We start from the raw sequence: 25,730 nt of genomic DNA, 5'->3' as shown, positions 1-25,730 counted from the left end.
GAGCCTACTTTTAATGAAATAATCTGTTACTGGAAGAAACCTTTTTTATGTAAAAGGGGGGCAAATAAGCAGGAAGACTGTCCAAGTACAGCAACACTGCAGTGCTTGCAGGTGCGTTGTCAGCCTTAAAGGAATTAGTAGGCTTAGGCTTTTCTTGAAGGTTTCTATGTCATAACGGTTCGGAAAAGTCGCCGGGTAATATGGTTCCGCAGAAATAACAGGAAATGCTTTAAAAATAGCGCTGTAGTAGTGGATTTCCAGGCATCGAGATGGTATGGATGGAATTTAGAATATAGACGCGATGTCCGGTGGTGAAATTCAGCGCATGGGATTAATCTTAACAGTTCCTCAGAGCATTCTCCGTAAAAGATGCGATAGAAGATGCAGATTGATAACATCTCTCTCGCCCAGAGATGAGAGTAGTACTTCATGTGGGGCTGAGTTTTCGCCTTGTAGAATTTTAGGCGAAGACCTGACGTGAAGTACTGACTTACCTTGTTGGGCACACAAAGCTTCTAGAGTCATTAATGATTTTTTTCAACTTAAATCATCGCCGATACGGCGTTGTTCACAAAGATGATTTCAAGATTAACAATAAACCTAAGATTAATATTGAAATGCATTTTCCATCGATACAAACACTATCGGTATTCAACGTATCGGCCGTCATTACGAACACTCTGAAATTCTGAATTATGTTTATATTAAACGAACTAGCCTGTACAAATTAAATGTTTGATCCTAAATCTGAAAACTTATAAATACCACAAATTTCACTACTAAGGTACTCAATATCTATTTTTTTTTTGTTGATAATATATATAGAAAAAGTATTTTTCCCGAGTTCTATTTGTTAAACTAGTATGCTGTGGTACTGTATAATAAATATATGAAAGTTTTTTTTTTACTAACCGAAATAAAAATAAAATCCAGAATAACGCGAAAATTTAGGCGAAATTGTATGGGCGAGCGAGCGACGTTGGGCGATGTGACGTCACGCGTCGCTCCAGAAAATAATTTAAGAACTCGTAACTTTAAAAATTTGTAAAAAACACATTTTTGCAGATATCTTAAAAAAATTTTCGCAATATTTTTTAATATTTTAAATATGATTTTTTGAGATCATAAAAAAAATAAGCTCATCTTCCTAATTATAGCAGATCCAGCATGACCTGTGCCGTCAGGGTGGTTTGTAGTATTTTCTGGAACCCTTTGATTTTGACATTAGTTTTGTCTGTGCAGTGTGCTTCGGATATTAGGACTATGTCTAGTTTGTGCTCGGCTATTAGTATCTCGAGCTCATCTTTATTGGATGAGAGTCCATTTATGTTCCAAGTCGCCAGTCTTAGCCCAAGGCCTTTAAACCTTGTAGTTTGGTTATGAGTGTAGTCATGAGGCTCAATAGAGTACTCATTTGTTGTAAGATTAAGTCAAATTTCTCGTTTTGTTTGGTAAGGAGAGGTTCTACTTCTGTTAGGTTTTGTTTTACATTAGGTATGATATTTTCTGTAGTCACTTTGTCTGGCGCGCTTCTAGCAGCTTTGGCATTCTCTTACGAGAATGGTTCGTTTTCTTTCTTAATAATAATAATAATAATAATATCCTGGGACATTTTTCACACACGGTCATCTGATCCCAAATTAAGCTTGTACAAAGCTTGTGCTATGGAAACCAGACAACTGATATACTACATATACTACTTTTATTTTGTAAATACATACTTATATAGACAATTACACCCAGTCTCAGGACAAACAGACATGTTCATGCACACAAATGTCTGTCCTGGGTGGGAATCGAACCCACAACCTTCGGCGTGAAAGGCAAGTATCTACCAACCACGCCAACCGGCTCGTCAAATTAATGGAGGAAGATTGTTGGGCAGAATTTTTGGAGGGCTTATATCTCGAATTATGTTCTTTTGCAATAGCACGTCTATCAACTCTTCGGTGACCGTATTTGTTAAATTTCCTGGCAAGTACTCTGTACACCACACAACCCTTGCAGTTTGCCGGGTACAGCCTTGGCACAGTGCACATTGCGCAAGTGTATTTCTATCGCGCTTTGGGCAGTCTGAGGTTTTATGTGCCTGCGCGCATTTCACGCAGCAGAACGGTCTCATGCAGTAATTCTTTGTGTGCCCTTATTGCTGACACCGTTGGCACTGTACAGTTGAATTTTTCTTCTTGGGATCCTCTATGGTTATCGATTTATGGTAGATGTATTTGATTTCTTTAGCTGCCTTGTTGTTCTGGCTAGGTAGAAGATTTACAAATAATGTTGAGGTCGGTTTTTTCTCAGGATCGTATCTGGAGTTAAAAAAAATCCCGACAACAGTGTGCCATTTTTTTGAGTTCTTCCATTATCTCACTTTTAGGTGTTGTCTGGTGAAGATTCTGGATGACAATACGGCAGAGTCGTTCTTCCTTTTTGTTAAATGTGTGACCAATTAAGCCACGGAATTTGGTGATTATTCTTTTGTAGGCCTCCGTATCTAGAGTGTTGATTCTAAGTTGGTTTCTGTTTCTGTTTGTAATGCGATATGTAAATAAACTTTTATCTGCAACAGTTTCCACGAGTTCAGTTAATTTATTGACATCTTCTATAGTATACAATATTATGGGTGGAGGCTTGATAGGTTTTTTCTCCACTGGTTTCTTGGTTACAGTGGGTTCTTCTGTTAGGTCAATTGGTTGGTTGGACTGAACATATTGTTGGTGATTATATTCTCTGGGGAGTCGCTGGCTTTTTGTCGTTTCGGATTTCTAGTGCTTGATACTTTCTGTCAAGATGGGCGGCCTACAGTGCCTTGTTGGCTTAGTGCATTTTGCGGAGCCGTGTCTCTCGATGGTTCTGCCACGGTTTGAAAACTTTCTGGGGTTTACTTCCAAGGAAATTGCTTCTAGGCCTGGTGATAAACAGACTTCGGTGTAAGGCCTCCTGAGTAAGCTTTTTGCTGCTAATATTTACTATAATGGAAGCCAGGTCGCCTACTTCCATCAATTCTTTGGTAGCCAATTTCACACTCTTCGGACCGGATACCAGAGAGCGCCGGGGGTTAGCCGCATCGTATGACTTACAATCTTTTTCATTATATCCCAAAAAGGGAGGGGGGAGTAGTATGCGTGTAGGAAAACACACATATTACTCTCCCAAGGCAGTATTGCAACAATTTTAGGGGGTATTTATCTTGCCTAGTTCGGCTGTGGCCTATACAGGTTAATTGACCGCCGCCTGTGACTCGACGTCGTTGCTCCTTTGGCGCCACCCGGAGGATACGTGTAGGGTGGCCTAGGACAGGTGGTAATTCTAACGGACGCGAGCAACTCCGTCCCCCATAATAAAAGAATGAATTATTTATTTAGTTATGTACTTGCTTGCCCACTCACTCACTTTAGTACAATTAATTATTAATTACAATTTAGTACTCATTCAACATCGGAACGTCACACAGGATAGCCCAGAAGATGTTCCTGAAGCTGCTCGACAACGGGTTCATCGGCACGCAGGCGGTGGAGCAGCTGTACTGCGCGCGCTGCGAGCGGTTCCTGGCGGACCGGTTCGTGGAGGGCACGTGTCCGCACGCGGGCTGCGGGTACGACGGCGCGCGCGGCGACCAGTGCGACGCGTGCGGCCGCCTCGTCTGCGCCGCCGAGCTGCGCCGCGCGCGCTGCAAGCTGTGCGCCGCGCCGCCCGAGCTGCGCGCCAGCGAGCAGATGTTCCTCGAGCTGGGGCAGGTACCGGGAACGGGGCCCCGGGGGTGGAACGGCTACCGCAGCACAAGTTAAAACAGGCGCGCGTTGCAGCTGGAGGCGGCGCTGCGCACGTGGGCGGCGCGCGCGCGCGCGGGCTGGTCGGCGGCGGCGCGCGCGGCGGGCGGCCCGTGGCTGCGCGACGCGCTGCGCGCCCGCGCCGTCACGCGCGACCTGCGCTGGGGCGTGCCCGTGCCGCTGCCCGCCTGGCAGCACAAGGTCAGTCGCCGGACTCCCGTGGCTCACCCCCTCCCATTTCCTGTATCATTTTGTACAATTTTGAATACGAATTTAGTAGAAATTCACTTCGTTTTCTACTAATGTATCTGTATCTTGTGACAAAAAATTGAAAAGTAACTATAGTACCCCTCCCTTCTCATATAATTTTGTACAGAGTTTAATACGGTAATGTTCGGTAAAAAATCAGTCCGGTTTCCAGAGATGTAATATGAATGTACTCGTGCAGGTGTTCTACGTGTGGTTCGACGCGCCGATCGGCTACCTGAGCATCACGCAGTGCGCCACCGGGGACTACGAGAAGTGGTGGAAGAAGGACAAGGATTATGACGTACGTGAACGTTCCGCAGGTCGTTTTAACTCGACCAGACAATTAAATAATAATTTACTCGATAAAAAACTACATAGACGAAAAATCATAATTGAACTGCATTTCTACTAATTAATTTTATTTTTTTTCAAAATTACACTTAGTTTTTTCGTTGTCCCCTCTGAAACTTTTAAGATCTGTATTCAGTAGCTATCTCACATCTAGCGTACTTTATCATATATAATTATATATATAGTAAAAATGAAACAATGTTTGTCTTAGTAGTTATTACAATAAATTACGACATTCAGACGTATAAACGTGCCCCCCCCCCAGGTGAAGCTGTACCAGTTCATGGCGAAGGACAACGTGCCATTCCACGTGGTCATGTTCCCCGCCACCGTCATCGGAGTCAACGAGGGTCACTTGCTGGTCGACCACGTGTTTGCCACCGGTAATCACTTTATATATTATATATATAAAGTATATATATATATAAAAAAAACTTGTTTATTTTTTATTTATTTATTGATTTTAAACAATTAATACATATAATAAACAATATATATGATAGTAACTGCACTAGAATCATACTGTGTCGTAGCTACTAACCCCGTCCAATTCGATTATTATTTGTTTAATGCAAACATAAAATATAATTTAATTTGACAAACACATTTTTTTAAACTGTTTAAATTAATAATTGTAATAGTATAACGAATGTTTGTAAAAAAAAAAAAACTGAATTAAATAAATAGATACTTATATATAATTTATAAAGTGTATAATAAGGAAGGGATGGGGTAGGAGGGAAAAATAAGTTAGGTCAATGTTATATTAATCGTTTAAATAATAACTCAGTCTCATAATATCCCAATTTGAAAAGTCAGACACAAAAATATATAAACTTACATATAGTATAATATTATTTTATTATTTAGATTAAATCATATAATAAGTGGCCGCTACCACCCATATATAATAACATCTTGTCTACCAGCCACGGGAACTAAGATGTTATATCCCTTGAGCCTGTAGTTACACTGGCTCACTCACACTTCAAACGGGAACACAACTAAACTAAATGTTGCTCTTTAGCGGAAGTAAAATTTATATATTGATCTTTTTCAGAGTACTTAAACTACGAGGATGGCAAATTTTCGAAATCGCGTGGAGTCGGTGTGTTTGGAACTGACGCACAGGTACGTTATCTTTAGATAAGGCGTGGGGCTGTTATAGTTCGTGGGCAAACGCTGTCTTGTTTAGGGAAATGTTTGGCCACGCTGCTTCTTTGCGGGCCATATAAATATATATAGACAGACATATCTTGCGTTATCATTGGTGAACCAATGCAAGTCCGATGGAAATAACTTGTGGAGTTACATTGAACCCAACGCAAGGAGAAACATTAAATTCATTAACAAAAAAGTAATACTTGAAGATACATAAATATACAGACGAATTGGAAATCTTCTTTTTTAATTCGGTTAGTAAATGGGCTATGACCAAACGAATGACAACATTTTATGAACTTTTTATATAAAACGAAATCTCCCTAATAAAAAAGAAGTATTGAAAAATGATCTTTACCAGGAAACCGGTATACCAGCGGACGTTTGGCGGTTCTACCTCGCCAGCATCCGGCCGGAGACGTCCGACTCCAGCTTCAGCTGGGCGGAACTCGGTACCAGGTTCGTCGCTATGTACATATTTCGTAGGAATTCTGTCGTCAAACAGTTTCGACTTTGAAAGGAGACATACTGTATTTTAACTGTTTGTAAATATCCATGTGTCTAATTTCATCGAAATTATGCCACATGTGTATTCCACTAACGCGCATTGAAGCAGCGTGGTGGAATTAGCTCCAAACCTTCTCCTCAAAGAGGGAGAGGAGGCCTTAGCCCAGCAGTGGGACATTTACAGGCTGTTACTCACTTACTTACTAAATATCCCGCTGCTGGGCTAAGACTTCCTCTCCTTTTGAGGGGGGAGTTTGACTGCGGATTTATTTTTAAATTTAATTTAACCTATCTTGTTCATCATATCATTATTTATAACACCACACTATTCCACTCAGCTACTTATATACGCTTTAATTTTACAAGATTCCGATAACAACGTCGCTGACCTTCAATACGACTATTTAAGATCTTGTCGATGTTGTCAATGTCAATTCAAGGTCATAGTTGTTTATTTGCTTTTACTCCGTCATTGGAATGTGCTATAACAGTGTTTGTGCTCAGGAACAACTCCGAGCTGCTCAACAACCTGGGCAACTTCTGCCACCGCTCGCTGAGCTTCTGCGCCAACTCGTTCCAGGGAGTGGTGCCCGACGCGCCGCTGTCGGCGCCGCACTACGAGCTGTTCGCGCTCGTCAACCGGGAAGTCGTCGGTGGGTACTGCGATAGAGGACGATTCGGCCCCATTTTGTTATAGAATCGAACCACCACGATTTTGTGAAATCGGAAACTTGGTGTTACTATTTTTTTTCTTTTTATTTCTAGCAAATTGAGTTTTTTAAGTTAGAGTAACTAGTGAGTTTCTCGCCGGTTCTTCTTGATAGAATCTACATTCCAAACCGGTGGTAGCTTTGTATTTAATTTAATATGTAACATGTCGATTAAAGTATAAGCCTCCCGAAAAAAGTATTATTTGATTTGATTTGAGTTTTTCTAAGGGTTGTCCACTCAACCGGAGTGGTCAGTGGTTCATGAATATTTGATTGTTATTTACATTACACCCGTGAGCTTGAAGAATATGCAAATTACCTTTAACAAAGCAATGGCGGTGCGAATTTGAGATTATTTACCAATAAAATTAAGAAAAAAAACCTCCATATATGACTGGCGTAAAAAGAGATGTTTTTAGTTTTTTAGTATTGTTGTTTTTTTCAATAATCATGTCCTTAATTCCCCCATGTGTACGTCTAGCCTAACATTTATAATACGTTGCTTATTAACAACATCATTACAGCTGTAAATATATTTAATACTGACTACATAATAGTCAATAGTATATAACATGCCTCCTGTCATAAGGGGAGGGATAGTTGCTGTAGTAAAGTTGTGGTCGACGGCAGGGTTCGTGCAGCACATGGAGAAGGGCCGTCTGCGGGAGGCGCTCCGCTGTGTGCTGTCCGTGTCGCGGCTGGGTAACCAGCACATGCAGAGCAGCCAGCCCTGGATGCTGCTGCGGGGAGACGAAGACGACAAGTGAGTTAAAACGTAGAAAAAAGTAACAGCCTGTGAGAGTCCCACTGCTGGTAACACCCCCCCCCCCGCAGGGCCCGCGGCGCGGCGTCGGTGTCGGCGTGCTGCGCGCTGGTGGCGCTGCTGGCGGCGCTGCTGGCGCCCTTCATGCCGCGCACGGCCGCTCGCCTGCGGGAACAGCTGCGCCTGTCTCCGGAGCAGCTCAAGATCAACCCCACGTGAGATGTTTATTATATTACTTTTTATCGAACTCGAATATTCATAATATATTAAGTGAAAGTATATTACGTCCACAAAGGTCTTCAAAACTTTATTATGGTTATTACACATTTATGCCATTCATTATTTCTTATTATAAACAATTTGTGTCTCTTTTTGATACATTATGTATATATCGATAATTTCTAAAACGACTAAAATAACACCACAATCAATCAGTAATTGTTTATAAATGTACCTGTCACTGTACGATATAAATAACATTTGAAGCCACCCCCGAGGGAATGTACAGTCTACATAAAACTAAAAAGAAACTATTACACTCACTAATAAGAATCCATCTGTCTAGGAATCCATCGCTAATCCGGTACTTACCGCCCGGTCACGTGATCGGCAAGCCGGAGCCGCTGTTCGCAAAGCTGGAACCGGAAATGTTGGAAAAACTCAAAGCGAAATACGCGGGAACGCAGAGCGAGAGAGCCAAGAGGGTAGGGTATTGAGATATGGTCATTGTTTAGGGCTACCCGGTAGTATTGGTACTGAGTATGTGCTGCTTGTATCATATACTGTAATTGGTCTCTCTTATAAATGCCTAAAACTTATTAAGTACTTACAAAAAAACATTGTTATAGTGCAATGTAAAGTACATCTAACGCCATCTACTGATTGATAATATTTGGCATAATGTAATTTGATCTTGAACAGTCATAATATAATAGATCAACAATTCCCGGGTAAATTGGCTTAGGTTGCCATTAAATATCCAAAGTTATTGTTTATTTATTTTATTTTGCAAAAATTATTCAAAGGCTGACTGACATAAAGCCAAAGGGATTTATTAATATATAATATGGTGCAAATAATACAAAGTAAATCGTGTAACGATAACAAGCGAATACACACACAATATACAAACTTCAAAATAACAGTGATATAAGTGAACACACATAGAACACACGATAAAATTATCCGGCTCGAAGGATCATCTTATGGCCTAAACAAATATCACAAGTTATCTCACACGATATTTTCAAATTAATATTGTTGGATTATCAGTAGAGAAATAAAAAATACGTTACTTTACTTTCCACCGCCGAACAACAATAAGTGTTGTTGTTTTCCGATTTAAAGAGTGAGTGAGCCAGTGTAACTACAGGCACGAGGGACATAACATATTAGTTCCCAAGGTTGGTCCTTATATTGGCTTCGTAAGGAGTGGTTAAAATTTCTCACTTTGCTAATAAATATGGGTGGTGGTAACCCCTTACCAGGTGGCCCGTCCGCCTTTCTATAATACAAAAAAATATGTTAGAAAATTATAAATTATATGTTTTCAGCAAAACGGCGAAGTAAAAGGTGCAGCACCCGCCAGTGTGGCTGATTTAGAAGCGGCCGTAGCAGCTCAGGTAACTCATTATTAAATGGTCTAAATAATATCCTGGGACATTATTCACAAACATCTGATTTCAAACTAATCTGAGCTTGTAGTATGGAAACCAGACAACTGATATACTACATACACTACTTTTTTTTTGTAAATACATACTTATATATATATAATTTCACCCAGACTCAGAAAAAACAGACATGTTCATGCACACAAATGTCTGTCCTGGGTGGGAATCGAACACACATTCGGCGTGAAAGTCAAGTATCTACCAACCACGCTGTCCCGTCAAAATAATAAAGTTTGATGCGCCTCGACATTAAAAGATTGAGAACCACTGCCCTAAACTATTAATCTTGTGTGCAGGCAGATAAAGTCCGTCAAATCAAGTCATCGACGAAAGACAAAGCGGTCGTGCAGCCGGAAGTGGATAAACTGCTCGCTTTGAAGAAACAGCTCGCAGCCGCGCAGGCGCAGCGCGCTCCCGGCGGCGCTGACGGCGCTACCGGCGCTACCGGCTTGGAAAAAGCCATCGCGGAACAGGTCGGTGTTAGAGACGAAGCTTTTATATATAAGTCTTTGGCGGTTCGAGGACATTTCTCATGTATAATCAATGTGATATTATAAATGTGAAATTTACTCTGTTTGCCTGTCACGCTTTCGCGGCTAAATCACTGAATCAATTTTGATAAATTTTGGTATGGGACAAGCTTGAACGCCAAGGAAGAACATAGTTTACTTTTTTATCTAATACTTGTCCTATTCCCCTCTATCGCGCGAACAAAGCCTCATCCACTTTTATACTGAAATATAGCAATACATACATCAGGAGGACACTTGCATGTGTCGAAATCACATTCGTTTCCAAGAATACGCATCGGAGTAGCACGGTTGATTTAGCAGTGAACGGGTCCTCAAAGTGAGGAGCTAGACCAGTAGTGGAACATTTGTCGTCTGTTGCATTTACTTTTTAATTTTGCACAGGGTGAAAAAGTTCGAAAGTTGAAGGCATCGACGAAAGACAAATCAGTTTGGCAACCGGAAGTTAATGCGCTGCTCGCTCTCAAGAAACAGCTCGCGGACTCGCAGCCGGCGGCCGGCAGCGTCGCCAGCGTCGCCAGCTTGGAGAAGGCCATCGCCGAACAGGTTAATCACGAACACTAAACGTACCAGCGGTTGAATTTATTTTATCACCAAAACATTGATTAACTTTAATATATTTCTTTTATTTGTGTTGGATACACGTGTGTCCGGGTTTCACCCAACACGTGCATATTCATGATGTGTTCAAGTTAGATTTGAACCCTCGAACTTCGGTTCGAATCAACCGTTTCAACCGCTGAACTATTTCGTTGCCAAAATCGTCGATAGTCTATTTGTATCTCTACTGTTCCAGGGCGCGAAAGTGAGACAGCTGAAGGCGTCAACGAAAGACAAGTCCGTCTGGCAACCGGAAGTGAACGTCCTCTTAGATCTCAAGAAACAGCTCGCAGCGTTACAAGTCAACAAATAGAATTATATGTATTATAAATATGTTTATAAATATATACCAATAAATTAAATGCATTGAAGACAAATTAAATAACAAACTCATCACAGTAGGTTACCGGAACCTCTAAACTAACATCCGGTGTATGGAGACGGCATGAAAAAATAAGATTATAAGAAAAGTTTTCTTACACAACGATACTAGCCAAGAGCGCAGATATATTGTAGTGATACGAACACTACTAACTTATGTAAGTGAGTTAAATAACCTCACTTACATAATCCTATGGGAGGGTGGTTACCCTCGTGTTGTCCGAGGCACGGGAGTGTAACACTCATTACGAGCTCCGAGCTGTTACTGAAAATTTCTTGCTAGAAATCTGACTCTGTATACCCAATAAGCACACTTGATGAATAAGGTAGTTAAATAATTTGATAATGACAGTAATCTTTATTGATAAAAACTTACACTGTCAATTCATAAAGTAAAGTAACAGACTGAAAATGTCCCACTGCTGGGCTTCGTCCCTTCTCCCTTTGAGGAGGCTGGGAGCTTATTTCACCAAGCTGCTGCAATTCCAAAAAAAAACAAAATGCTTTAACATTATTTTAATTGTTTTACTAACCCTTCCTCTATATATATGAAAACTTTAATCAACACATTCAATGTCTAAGAAAAAGTGTATTTATGAAAAGTATAATGTTTAAAACAAATCCGTGTCCGGGTCTGGCACTCTACTGAGAACAGAGAATTACGTACTAAACGCAGAACGAAGATTTGGAACGTTACGAGCGGAAATATATTCGTTCCTGTGACGTTGTGTTCACTACAATTTAGCGTAATATTTATTATTTTGTATTAAAATTGGTAATAAACAAAGTATTGCATTGTTTTATTTATCTCGTTAACTGCTTTACAAGAAATAAATGGCGTGTGAGCTCATGTACCGACCTGACGCACACATTAACGCAATCTTAAATCTTACGCTGACATCATCTTTTTTTTTATAGAATAGGAATGCGGACGAGCATATGGGCTACCTGATGGTAAGTGGTCACCAACGTCCATAGACATTGGCATTGTAAGAAATGTTAACCATCGCTTACATCACCAACGCGCCACCAACCTTGGGAACTAAGATGTTATGTCTCGTTCTCGTGCCTGTAATTACACTGGCTCACTCACCCTAAAAAACACGAACACAACAATACCAAGTACTGCTGTTTTGCTGTAGAATATCTGATGAGTGGGTGGTACCCAGACGAGCTTGCACAAAGTCCTACCACCAGTAAACAAGAGTGACGCTCAAAACCTACGCTGACGTCGTCTGACGTTCGAACTCTCAGTTAGTACCTATCACACATCAATTATGATTTTAACAATATTACAATGAGTAGGACAGCTCTTTTCCGGTCCCGTTCCGCTGTCTCCTTGTAGACCGCGATAGTCAAACAGACACCCCACGGCGATTCCGTTCAGAACGCGCCACCAACCTTGGGAACTAAGATGTTATGTCTCGTTCTCGTGCCTGTAATTACACTGGCTCACTCACCCTAAAAAACACGAACACAACAATACCAAGTACTGCTGTTTTGCTGTAGAATATCTGATGAGTGGGTGGTACCCAGACGAGCTTGCACAAAGTCCTACCACCAGTAAACAAGAGTGACGCTCAAAACCTACGCTGACGTCGTCTGACGCTCGAACTCTCAGTTAGTACCTATCACACATCAATTATGATTTTAACAATATTACAATGAGTAGGACAGCTCTTTTCCGGTCCCGTTCCGCTGTCTCCTTGTAGACCGCGATAGTCAAACAGACACCCCACGGCGATTCCGTTCAGAGCAGGTCTCGTCTGATTTCGTGCATCAGGTCCAGCAGCGGCATCCGGACATTCCGAAGACGACATTCGGAAAGTGACTTGCTTTGGTCTCGCTTAGAATTCTCAGGCCGGCAGGTTGTTTGAGCTTCAACGTGACGTTCCTCGCATTACGGTAGTACCATGTCGCCAGAGCCGACCAGCGCTGACACCTCTAACGCTTCGAGCACACTCGAACGATAGATCGACATTGATGATCACGTAGATTTCCAGAAGAAACTTAATATTTATTCATTTACTAAACAAAGTACTTATAGTATATAATGATTACTGACAATGAAATTAAAGAATACTAATAATATTCTTATTTCATTAAGTCCGCACATTTTAACATTACATGAATACTAATTAGATTATTTCGATCATCTAAACAAATCTGTATCTAATACAATATGACAAGCTGTTTACTTTCCCTAATTATAAGAATTTTTATTAACATTTCTTTGAATATTTCACTAATAACAATTTGTACTTAATTGTGATATTTTACATTTTATGTGAAAATAAATCAATATAATAAAAGAGTGAAATACTCTGGTTTGGAAAAAGCTGTTTGTATTCTTACAGGCTATTTAATCACGCTACGGCCCACGGGGGCCGTTGGATCGTTATGCGTGTGAAACCACGGTGAGAGCAACAGCTTTGCTTAGATGTTGGTTTATTTATTTATGGTATCCACCATATTAAATTGAGAGGGTACGCAAGTACAAATATCTAGGGACATGGCTTAATGACACCTGAAGCTGTGAACAGGAGCTAAAGACTCGAAAAGAAAGTGCCTTCTGCGCGTTAAAAAAGTACTCAGCAATCGCAGACTTAAGATCCCTGTGCGCATACGACTCCTACATTGTTACATCTGGCCTATACTTCTTTACGGATGCGAGGCGTGGACAATTGATGGGAAAAGTTGCTGGAAGGAAAGCTGTTGGTCGCAATTTTCGGTTCAAATCGGTTGGACGGAAATTGCGACTGCTACTGAACTATTTCGCCTCGCGAAGAACAAGGAGTAGGTATCAATGCTGACTGCCAACCTTCGCTAGTCGGAGTGGCACTCGAACAAGAAGATTAAATGTTGCTTGCAAAATATTATGAATATTGCTATATTCAATTAAAGGCCTTTTTATCATATACGTTTTTATTCGGCGATAACGTTTATATTTGTATGTTTTATTTCGTAGGTAAGCAGGTACTATCTACTTATGAAATATTCTACCGCTACGCTCATACTTAGTAATGTTGTGTTCCGGTTTGAAGGATGAATGGGCCATCGTAACTACAGGCACAAGGAAAATAACGCCTTAGTTCCCAAGGTTGGTGGTGCATTGGCGATATAGGGTTTTCCTAATATTTCTTACAGCACCAGTGTCTACGGGCGTTGATGACCACTTACCCTACCTATTTAATAATAAAGATTTCACACACACGTTAGAATTCCGGATCCATTTAACACAAACCGTAATATATAGTAGACCTGAAAATGCAAATCTTGTGAATGTCTTCTAACTTCTGAACCTTTAATTTCGAACACTCCGTCTTAGTATAGTCCGTTCTTAGTACACGATAGATGGAGCTGTAAGTGAATTAACAACCATTTTATATAACTACGGACCATAACGGCACTTGTTAATAAGTACAGCTGGCTTACAGGCAAACAAGTGTATCCTGTGAATGCCTCTGCGGTTGCTGACTCACTTAACTGACAACTTATCGTTACTCTTTCATAATTTTATGTTAATAATATAATTCTATGAGTAAACAGTGGAACCAAAGTGATTGTATCGCGTCACACGAAGAACAGTACATATTACAGCGCTGGCCCTGGGGTCGAGCGAGAGAAGTGAGTTAGGTGCTAACAAGGGAAGAAAACAATTTTCAGGGGTTCATAAACGTTGTTTGTTTTTTTATAATGTGTTATTTATTATTTTAGAATATGCACAACTGAAATGCAATTTATGTGAAGTGAAAGCTGTGTACATTAAGTTTAAAACTTTATTGAGCAACAAAATATACAAGAACGATTTTTGTTCAATCAATAAACTATAACTCATTACTTGATATGATATTATAATTATAACTGATATTTATTTTCACATAATACGATTATATAATTTGGAATTTATCGTAATTATATAATATTTGAATTATATATCAATGTACAATGACTCTCTATTTACTTTAACTATTTGAAATATGTAAAAAGCTTAAAATAGAGGCTGTCAAGGCTGTACGGGTAATCAGCCTGTTATCACGCGTCGTAGCTGCAAGGTATTATGTCTAGGGGAAGGTGGGCGCGAGGAAGGAGGCGTAGAGACTGAAAAACAGTCCCTCGTTCAGGAACTCCGCAGAAGGACTTCAACCATCGAGAACGCTGGACGTTTCGTAATTATACTATTGTATTGTTTAATTAGTAATAATATCGTATTGTGAATTTATAACGGTGAGTTGTTTTAATATATATATTAAATAAAGAAGTTAATAAATGTTCGTCAAAACATCTTATTTATTATAAATAAATTAAATCGATAGTTAAAATTATTGTTTATACGTTTAAAGACGATTCACTTCGTTTAGTTCAGTTCTTATTTTTAAGTTTTTAGTGAAAGTTGATGAATATATATATACAATAAATAAATAAATTTGAGAGAATTATAATAGTTTAACTGATAAAAATACTTCTATGTGATCACTTAGAAGTATTTATTTAAGAATTAGGTTATTGTGAAACGCGTTGATGTCTTTTAAAAGAGACCTTTTAATTTTAATTTGTGAAATAAAATCGTAGTTTTTTTTTATTTTTCACGACATTTTTTCAACATTATAGTATTCTAATTATTTTTATTTCAATTTTGTATTATTATGAAATAAATTTTATTGTATTTTAGTTAAGCAAAATAGGCGTACACGTTGTCGGTATTGAACAAATAATATAAGAACATTTAAATAAGTAAAAAGTGCCTTCCATAACTTTAAAATTTGATTATCTTAAGTTTTTCTAAAAATAAGAAAATTCGTATTCATCTTTCGTATATTTATAAAAAAAATGAAACATTTTATATGGGATGTTATTTCGAAACTGTATACTATTTCGATATTTTAATTGAAATAAGAATTAAAACAATAAAACACAATTCTAGTTGAGATTTAATTGCGATTTATAAATTTAATTAGGCACTGAAATGAAGTATAAATATATAACTGCTAAATTTCTTTATTTTTCTGTATACTTTATACAAATTTTATAATATAAATTTCATTTATAAATGCAAAAGTTTGAATGTGAGCCTATAGTTACTTAATATATAATACTCTTCATTCATGCTTTCACAAAAATACAAGAAAAATTATCATTATAATCGTTAAATAAAATAATTGTTTAATTAACATCCTAAGTGACTTTTCTATGATATTTACAAGCCGTGTGATCGATGGGTTTTCGCGCGGCAACATTTCAGGCACGGATTATTTTGAAATGTAAAAGTTTTTGAAAAATCTTCTTTGACAGTGACCGACCCGCCCTTTGTACAAATCAATAAAGAGAGCCCATGTTTATTTCTAACTACGAAAACGACGAACTTCCATAAGAAATTTTACTCTTTAATTGCACACTTGACTTTTATTTATAAACAGAAGTTGTCTATAAAAATCTATTTATAGAAATTCAATCTAAGTAATTTCTGTTTTAAAACCTATAGTAAAATGCTTGAAATATAGAACCGAAATGGACCATTACAAAATAATAATTGCTACCCGTAGTTTGAGTCCAGATGGCCCAGCGGTGTTGTGTGTAAACAAGCACTGCTGAATTTTGATGTGCTCAATTTTTTATATTTATAATTCATCTAGTCTAGACGAAAGTCTTCAACCAATGCGTCTTACCTGCCATGACATACGGTGCCGAAACGCCAAAAGTCACCGACATAGCTTGCAAAATTAGCAGGCTGAAGTGGCAGTGGGCTGGTCACGTATGTCGTAGGACCGATGGCCGTTGGAGCAGACGAGTCCTAGAGTGGAGACCGCGAATCGGCAAGCGCAGCGTAGGGCGCCCTCCAGCCAGGTGGACCGACGACCTTAAGAAGGTGGCGGGCACCAACTGGATGCGGAAGGCGGAGGACAGGGAGCTTTAGCGCATCTTGGGAGAGGCCTATGTTCAGCAGTGGACAACGATTGGCTGTTGATTGATTGATTGATAATTCATCTCGTGCTTGGCAGTGAAGGAAAACATCGTGATGGAATAAGCTCCAAAATTAATCCTGAAATGTATGTACTTAGAAAGAATTTTCGTAAGCGAACGATCTAAGATCGCTCGGCCCAGCGGCATCGTTCAAACTTCTCGCCTGATTAGCATAGCGGTCAGATACTTTGACTTTAAATACACGAAATAAATTAATAAACTTTTAAAATAAACAACCTATATTACATGGACGCGGAGTGTGTTCGCATTAATAACGAAGATTATTTTTATGTTATTCTTGAGACATCTATCGCATGAGTATAGAAATTATGAGAAAAATCAAAATATTTAATGTCACTAAATACGCAACGCTCATTGGTCGCCTATTGCGTCATCGGTTGCCTTTGACCAATGACCATGTTAGTTAATATAAACATAACTTACAACTTATTTTTACAGCGGAGATTATTTATGTTTAACACTTTATGTTTAACACTTGTAATATACTTTTAACACTTGAAGTTGAAGAATAAATGCCCTTTTTAAGATTAATTTTGCTGTTTGCTAGTTATCAAAACAACCATTACTTTTATTTCAGTCTGTCTGTTTGTCCTTCGTAAGCTTTAAAATGAGTAAAAATAACAAATGTAAATATTTGGATTATTATAATCAGTATTCCGAACGTTTAATCACCATTATAGAAAAATCGGTTTAGTCTACCAAAAACAACACTAAAGTTTACGTACATATTTACTTACCGCTACATTAGGTATACATATTTATATCCTATCCTATCCTTTCCTATCCTTTTTCTTTTTTGTGTATTATAGTATATTATAGTAAATAATAATTTTCATATTTTTGAAATACTAACAAGGTCAGCTATTTAGAAATATAACTACCTGTGACGCGACATTTAATATTTTTATTTAATAAACATGCAGTTAATGGTCAGTGGGAAGAAAGAATTTCAACATCACATCGTGTCTTCGACTATTTCAATAACGTTGTCCCAGTAGTAAGAACGCGTAAAGCTTAATCGATGATCGTGAAAAAACCAGCATGTCTCGGTTAAAATGCGATGTGTGATGGTAGATTTCATAGTTAACTGAGGTATTCTCATTTCCCTACGACATATCAATTATATCAGACCAGACAGTATATAATAGCCGAGATGGCCCAGCGGTAAGAACGCGTGAATCTTAACCGATAAACGTGGGTTCAAATCCAGGCAAGCACCTCCGTATTTTCATGTGCTTAATTTCTGTGTATAATTCATCTCGTGATTTACGGTGAAGGAAAACATCGTGAGGAAACCTGTTTGTGTCTAATTTCACCGAAATTCTGCCACATATGTATTCCACCAAATCGCATTGGAGCAGCGTGGTGGAATAAGCTCCAATCCTTCTTCTTAAAAAGAGAGAGAAGGCCTTAGCCCAGCAGTGGGACATTCCCAGGCTACTACAGTAATAATATAATAATAGTGACATTATTCACACACGGCCATCTGATCTCAAATTAAGCAGAGCTTTTGCTATGGAAACCAGACAACTGATATACTATATATATTACTTTTCTTTTGTAAATACATACTTATATATATAATTACACCCAAACTCAGGACAAACAGACATGTTCATGCACACAAATGTCTGTCCTTGGTGGGAATCGACCCCACAACCTTCGGCGTGAAAGGCAAGTATCTACCGACCACGCCAATTGTCCCTTCGACACAGTGTGATAAATAACGAAGTTTCGATAATAATTACATGCCCCAGTTAGTTCATATCCACCGAAATGCCTTGGAACAGTGTACGAAATAATCTTAAAACCTTCTCCTCAAAAGAATCTTAGTCCAGCTGTGGGAACATTTACTGGCTGTTACAAGTTCAACGCGCACTTATATTCCTAGGAGTTAGAAAGCTAGGCTCATGCCGTTTGGCGCCGAGAGATAAAGCTTAACGATGTTTACTTTTAGCAGGTACAAATCAAGAGTTTAATTGAATTGGTGTGAGCGAGAGCAACGATGTGGCGTTGTACGTGCGCACTCGCTCTGTTCTGCGCTACGCTCGTCGATGCGGAGGCTTTTAAAAGAGCAGATAGTAAGTTTTACAAAGATAAATTAATTTTTATTATATTACGCCTTTAGACCGATTTCGGCCACGGCGGCCAATCTCAAAAGAGATTAGCCAACTACGTAGGAGATGTTATAGTGCACAAGTGTGTGCGCAAACACAGGTGAACTCTCTATTTCCAAACTGCCATAATCCGATGGGACGGCAATCCGACACGACAGGAAAGAGTTCAAGCGCAGGACCAACGGCTTTACGTGCACGGGAGTGTACACACTACCAACTTCCAGACTCCGGGCTGCAACTGAGAATTTTCGGCAGAAAATCTCAATAACATGTTATTGGCCCGACCTGGGATTTGAACCGAGGACATCCGGGTCTGCGGCCTTACATGTAGCCAATAGACCAAGTACTAGACCAATATAATAAAGATTGACTACCTGTCAATGTATATATATATATAATGTGTATTTATTATTTGATTTATTTTTAACGGCTTATTGGTATACGGTTATACTGTTATTGATCCTAAATCCCTGGTTATTTCGCTATTCGATTATTGATGACTGCCGGTTCAAACCAAGGCAAGCACCACGGAATTTCCATGTGCTTAATTAGTGTTTAAAATTCATCTCGTGGTCGGGAAAAATCGTGAGGAAATCTAAACGTATCTCTACCGCATTGGAGCAGCGTGGTGGAAATCTCATCTAAGCCCAAACGGAGAGAAGGCATTCACAGCTGTTAGTGCGGTAATAAAGAACGCATCATGTCTCCGGCGATGATTGGTGGACGTGATCGCTGTTCACTAAAAAATACATAATTTCTTATTAATTTATTTTTGTTCGCAGTGTCAGCGTCACCCTTCGTCCTTATTTCACGCTACGGCCGATCGTCTCCGCGAATGATGACGTCGCGCATAGACAAGTAATAAGACAATTTACCTATTTCAATTACCAACTTCTTGTAGCTAAGATGATCAAGTGATCGAGTGGATAGCGGTGATAACGTCAAATCCGAGGAAAAATTTATTAATTTAATATTCTTATAGACTTCTATTAATACCAAATCAAAATTATTTATTCAACATAGAAGCATTACACTTACTTGTTAATTGTCATATTATAAACTACCGACTGCCTCTTTGGTCTAGTAGCTTGATGTAATGCCGCAGACCCGGAGGTCCTCGGTTCAATTCCCAGGTCGGGCCAGTAAAAAGTTATTGGGTTTTTCTACCACCGGTTCTGAAAAGAAATATATGAGAAGAACCGGCGAAAGAAATTCGGCTGGTTTTTTGTCGTCTTACAATTACAAATTTTATAATAGTATACATTTAATTTTTAATTACAAATATAATTAGGTTATCCTCCTTGCTTGTTTCATTAATAAATAAAAACAAAATTTAAAATAAGAAATTCGACAAGTCGTGTTTCGAACATTATACGAAGCACATAGCCTAGCTGACGTCATTAATGTTTTTATCCTTTTATTATAATATAATAAATAATATTTTTTTGTGCTTATTATTTTATTTTTAATAACTTAATGCCTTTTTAATTACTGTGGCGTTTCGCCTTGCTCTTATACTTTGTTTACTGCTCTGCCTTCTGTTTTGTAAAATGTGAATACGTGTGTATAAAATAAAAATTCTTAAGTAATCTTTGGAGTCTATTCGTTATAATGCGTCTGACGTTGTTTTATATAACATCTAATTTGACTTATTGTATAAGAACAATTATGAAAAGAAAGTGAACACAGTGTTAAGTCAAAAGTTTAAGTTCATTTTATTTGTGGAATAAACAAATATATGTCAACATAATCATGAGACTGGAATTTTCCTTGACTTTCTAGAAGTATTTGAAGAGATTTACTAACTTACTTACGTAGTTATATAAACTACTTTATATAACTACGTAAGTAACACTAATAATTAAAAAGCATACGGTCATACAGGCACTTATGAATAGTAATTATTGATTTTTTATGAATAGGATTATATTAATTGTAAATTTACCCTCGGAACGTAAATTCTACTGACAAGGAACTCAGTATTTAATTGAATCCTGTAAGATGACAAATTATAAGTGCTTTTATCGTCATATTTATTTATTTTAATACAAATTTTGACATTGATTATTTGACCACTCATAACGAGATCTAAACTATACGCTGTATAATTACTCCTTCGCCGACGTAGACGATCTTCTTTTTTCTTATACACCCGTGCGAAGTCGGGACGATTAACTACTATAATATATAAGCAACATGATAATAAAAGGTGAAGCTCAAAATTGCAAGTAAAAACAATTAATTTTTAACGTCACACAAAATGGTCGTTTGTTTAATTGAAATTGTTATTTCAATTCGAGTTACTGTCGCCATTATGTTCTGTTTTGATTTATTTTTAAACGTTTAAGAGTACCGAGTCAAGGGAGAGTCGTTTAATTTGTATAAAATTACATTTTTTTTTAATATATTATTATAATTATTCTGTTTATCTCGCATTACATGCGTCAAAAATCTGCCAAATATGTATCATGTGTATCAACACGCATTGGAGCCGCGTGGTGGAATAAACTCAAAACCATCTCCTCGATGGGAGAGGTTTTAGCGCAGCAGTGGACATTTACGGGCTGTTATTTTATTAATAATGCGCTGAGAAATCAGTCTTGCGATAGTAAAATAAAAAAAAATCTCCAAACGACACTACAAAATGAAGACATTCGGTTGCAATTTATTCCAAGCTTATCTCAAGCTGAGCCTTAAGAATAGATAGATGTGGAGAGATCTCTGTGATTTTCAAACACATGATTAAAAATGTTAAGTTATACTATTATGCGTCATGTATAAGCCGAGCTTAGTGCATATAACGCGTGGAATTGAATCTGTTTGTTAAGTTCATTTTGTGGCTGTGATTGAAGACATGGTGAGGAACCCTCCCGGTATTGGATTAAATATGCCGCACGTGTTATCATAACCCGCACTGACAAACCGCTTGGTGGAATAATCCTCAAACTTTCACCGAAAGAGGAGGTGCTTATATAATATAATATGTTTTTATCATCTTTATATATTATTTATCATGCAATATATTAATAATCAAATACGTAGAGGGAAACCTGTTGTACAAAAACTCATTTTTTAAATTTCCAAGGTATATAGTTGGGAGCTGAGGACATCGCAACGGTTTCTTTTAAGAAGCTTCATCAACACCCTTCAAATAGATTTTGTTTTTAAAATATGTGCCATTACCTAAATATACTGAAATTAGAATACAATTAAAAGCTTTTTAATGAATTTAAATTATTCTAAATAAAAATAAGAAATTCCAAATAATTTAATTTTTGAGCAATTAATAGTAATATATAGTTAATCATAAGTATCTAATGTACAAAAGATGCTTCGACAGCCAAAGACATTGTTATTTTAAAACGCGGAAGTTTTCGGAAAATGGCGACTGTCCAAAGTACAATACGGGCAGTATTACAAAGTACAACAGGTTCCCCTATTAATAAGTCTATGCATGTATTGCGTGTCAAATATTCTATGAAGGTGATAAAAATATATTATGTATAATTAATTGATTTAAATATATGTATTTGATTTGTAATATCTGTTTTTTTTATTTCTTTTACTCGTAAAATAAGTTGCATTATTTTCTTCGATTTTTGTTTCTTAATTATTTTTTTGTACAAATTTTAATTTTTGTCTGCGTTACTTGTTTGTCCTGAATAAATATTTTCTTATGTTTATGCGTTTATTTCGTAGGTTCTTCTTAAGTAGATATGGAAAGCGATCCGACCCTCTAACGAGAGCTTATGACATCACTGAAAATATTCAAAACGAGAGAGAAAGAGTCCAAGATAGAGGTAGAGAAGGAGATAGAGATATTTTACAAAAGTGGCGCCCAAGGTGTGACTGTGCATCCTACATCAAAAGATTAGCTTTGAAGAATTATAACAAAAGGTAATTAAATTGATAAATTATATGTAAGCAGAGCTGATATGGTTAAATGGAATATCACCGTGAATCGTAATCGACGATTGCGGGATCAAAGCCACATTGATAAGCAACTCTATATTTTCGTTCTGAATTAGTATTAATTATTCTCATGCTCAGCGGTGAAGGAAAACATTGACAGGAAACCTGCATGTGATATTTTTTCTTATTATCGCTCATAGACATTGCCATTATAAGAAATGTTAACTATCCATAAAATTGTTGGCTACTAAGACTTTATTTACCTTGATTATGTACCTTGTGTGTGACAGCGGCTTACTCAAACTTCAAACCGAAATAAACCTGGTTTGGTAGAATAGATGATGAGTGGGTTGACTACCCAGATGGGCTTGCAGAAAGCTCTACCGCATTACTCAATTCTATGGTAACATTAATCATTTTCTATCCAACAGAACACCAGAGACCATTGATCCAACTGTATATGAAGACTAAAAGGAAATTCGACGTCAATTTTACTTTAAGGTTAACGCTTATTATATAATTGCTTATACTTATTTTAACTATTGTATAAAATATGTTTTTATAAACTGACATTTACTACTAATATACATGATTATATTTGATTTAATATATTAACTTCTTTCAAGGTTCGTTACCTTGAAGCTAGTCATTATTAAATATTTTATTTAAATCATTTAACAAATAATTTAATTTTATATATATTTTTTTTGTAATAATTTATCGTTTGTGTGAAGTTAAGATAGACTGGGAGCTTAACACGAACGAATATATCTATGGACTTGATATAACAGTTACATAATATTTATAAAACATTTGTTATATATAAATGTATACAATATAATAAAATAAATACGATTCGCATTTTGTTTTTATTTTAACGTTTTATCTGATAATCAAATGTAGCAGTAATAGCGATTTTGTTGTGGTTTTCCGATATTAAATTAAAAAATAAAACAGTTTCAGAATGTAGATTCTGTCGAGAAGGACCGGTAAGAAATTGAGCAGTAAATCATTTCAATACTATTATTTAAATTTCATACAAAACAATAAAACGCTTCACGCTTTTTTATCATCTATCAATTTTATTTTTTATCGAATAATATGCCGAATGACTTTTTTAACGTAGGTTTAAATGTTTTTTTAAGTGAAAACTTCTTTAGACGCGTTGCTCTGGATTGTCGTAGGGGATAGACTCGTGGCTTCGCGTCACCGACATGTTAATGTTAATATAATTAAATCGTTGGAAGCACTAATAATTTAAGTATTGTGGAAAATAATGATATATATGACATAAATTTCAATCATTATCGGATGATAACGATACCAACAGTATATACAAATAATATAATAGTGTATTTTAAATATTATTTATTTAATCTGTATTATTTAATCTGTATTAATATTTTCTACCGAGTTTGTGACACAGTGTATTTTTATGAATAAAAAGCTATATCATAAAAAGGGATAAAATTATTACTTGGAGTGCCAATAGATGTAAAAATTTGATAAATATATTTAACCGTTTCAAGTTTTCACTTCGGCAGTCCCTATGGCTGACTGTTTTTTTTAAATTTATTTATTAATTAGATTACCAACAAAGTACACACAATTATATGAAAGTACGGAATTGACAAAATAAAGACGAAAGTGGTACATTAGTTCGATGATAACTGCATGGACAATAAGGCCACATACAAATTATAGCATAAAACAAATCTTCATGATAGAATGAAAAGATTATATTTGTGAAAGATAAAAGTTACTTAAGTTGAAATACTCCTAAGTAACGTTATATATTTAAATTATTCAATGCCCGGCTCGGCTCGCTTATAAGTTCGAACCCCGAGTGAATCCCAATGAAAAGTATTTTTTTAATTTATTTAATATTTGTTGCACAATATCAAAATAAGATAAGAAAAATAGGAAACAATCAAAGAAAAAAAAATGGTGCGCAAAGGCGGTCTTATCGCTTCTAGCGATCTCTCACAGACAACCTTTGGTAAAAGAATTTTTGTAAGAGAACAGGTAAGTGCATTTACATATAAAAAGGAGATACTAAATATTTAATAAACTACACATATCTACATTCCACTAAACACATATAATAATACATTCATACACATACATATAATTATAGACTATAAAATTATATATAGATAATTATAAACTACATACTATTTCATACATACATACATATTTCTATTATATCATTACTTGGATATAGACATATAATAGCTTTTCAAGCGATATTTAAAAATGCTCAATGAATTCGACTGCCGAATATCTGTGGGTAGTGCATTCCATTGTTTGATAGTTTTTGCAGTAAAAGAGAAGTAGGTTTGTGTCCGGCTGCATGGAGTAACTATTTTATTATCATCTGAAAAACGCAGGTTGGGTGCGCTGTCGCAACCAAGAAATTTAAAGCGTTCTTTAAAGTAAGATGGTGTGTGATCGACATATAGAACAGAGTAGAGAAGAGATAAGGCGTGCAGATTTCTTCCAAATCTGATTGGCAGCCACTTTACTGAGAGCGATACTGAGAAACATGATCAAACTTTCGCAGACCAAAAATAAATCTTATGGCTATATTTTGCAGCCATTCTAATTTATTTAGGAGATCTTCAGTTAAATCCATGTAGCAGTATAATCCAGTATTGGTAAGAGGAAAGAATTAGCTAAGCTGATTAAAATCAGCTAAGGCCTGCAACTTGAGGAAAAGGAAGCAACAAAAAGTAGTCCAAGATTTCTAACAGTCTCTTGCATGTGTAATATTTGGCCCTCAAATAAGATTGGACCCTCCGTTTACCTTGGACCCTCGACAGAAGCTTAAGACTGCCAAATACAGCCACTTTCGACTTTCTCGGGTTCACTTGGAGACCGTAAGACTTACACCAATCGGATATCTTTGCCAAATCATGATTCAAAGTTGCAACAGCCACATCCATACTGTCTAAAGGAACGGTAACGTAAATTAGTTGATCATCAGCATATAGATAATAAGAGGAAGACATAAGTGAAGAGAGA

General features: G+C 37.1%; 2 protein-coding genes across 4 annotated transcripts in view; both read left to right on the top strand.

The window, feature by feature from the left end:
• LOC126778973 (methionine--tRNA ligase, cytoplasmic) overlaps nucleotides 1-11,498 on the top strand; it is a 28,377-nt gene extending 16,879 nt beyond the window's left edge. For both annotated transcript variants that reach the window (XM_050502714.1, XM_050502713.1), the window contains exons 10-23: nucleotides 3,455-3,737; nucleotides 3,807-3,971; nucleotides 4,219-4,320; nucleotides 4,636-4,753; nucleotides 5,431-5,501; nucleotides 5,893-5,990; nucleotides 6,543-6,691; nucleotides 7,379-7,511; nucleotides 7,583-7,726; nucleotides 8,077-8,215; nucleotides 9,065-9,133; nucleotides 9,481-9,657; nucleotides 10,099-10,260; nucleotides 10,511-11,498. In XM_050502714.1, the coding sequence (XP_050358671.1) occupies nucleotides 3,455-3,737; nucleotides 3,807-3,971; nucleotides 4,219-4,320; nucleotides 4,636-4,753; nucleotides 5,431-5,501; nucleotides 5,893-5,990; nucleotides 6,543-6,691; nucleotides 7,379-7,511; nucleotides 7,583-7,726; nucleotides 8,077-8,215; nucleotides 9,065-9,133; nucleotides 9,481-9,657; nucleotides 10,099-10,260; nucleotides 10,511-10,627 (1,927 nt within the window). In that variant the 3' untranslated portion in view covers nucleotides 10,628-11,498. The remainder of the gene's footprint in view (nucleotides 1-3,454; nucleotides 3,738-3,806; nucleotides 3,972-4,218; nucleotides 4,321-4,635; nucleotides 4,754-5,430; nucleotides 5,502-5,892; nucleotides 5,991-6,542; nucleotides 6,692-7,378; nucleotides 7,512-7,582; nucleotides 7,727-8,076; nucleotides 8,216-9,064; nucleotides 9,134-9,480; nucleotides 9,658-10,098; nucleotides 10,261-10,510) is intronic.
• Nucleotides 11,499-14,838: 3,340 nt separating this feature from the next.
• LOC126778997 (uncharacterized) lies at nucleotides 14,839-23,283 on the top strand. Of its 2 annotated transcripts, none has more exons than XM_050502749.1 (5): nucleotides 14,839-14,922; nucleotides 18,635-18,758; nucleotides 19,577-19,652; nucleotides 22,494-22,691; nucleotides 23,138-23,283. In XM_050502749.1, the coding sequence occupies exons 2-5, from the start codon at nucleotides 18,683-18,685 to the stop codon at nucleotides 23,175-23,177; spliced, it is 390 nt and encodes a 129-aa protein (XP_050358706.1). In that variant the 5' UTR covers nucleotides 14,839-14,922; nucleotides 18,635-18,682; the 3' UTR covers nucleotides 23,178-23,283. The 2 variants fall into 2 exon arrangements, with proteins under 2 accessions (XP_050358706.1, XP_050358705.1); XM_050502748.1 differs by having other exon boundaries at nucleotides 14,846-14,922; nucleotides 18,638-18,758.
• Nucleotides 23,284-25,730: the final 2,447 nt, after the last annotated feature.

Source organism: Nymphalis io, chromosome 28, assembly GCF_905147045.1.
Source record: "Nymphalis io chromosome 28, ilAglIoxx1.1, whole genome shotgun sequence".
NCBI classification, from domain to species: Eukaryota; Metazoa; Arthropoda; class Insecta; order Lepidoptera; family Nymphalidae; genus Nymphalis; species Nymphalis io.
This window is presented reverse-complemented; position numbering and strand designations above follow the sequence as displayed.

Excerpts from the sequence above, each read along its gene's own strand:
- LOC126778997 (XM_050502749.1), top strand. The coding sequence starts at position 18,683 with ATGTGGCGTTGTACGTGCGCACTCGCTCTGTTCTGCGCTACGCTCGTC. Across the intron at positions 19,653-22,493 it reads ATGACGTCGCGCATAGACAA|GTTCTTCTTAAGTAGATATG; the intron begins GTAATAAGACAA and ends TTTATTTCGTAG. Across the intron at positions 22,692-23,137 it reads TTGAAGAATTATAACAAAAG|AACACCAGAGACCATTGATC; the intron begins GTAATTAAATTG and ends TCTATCCAACAG.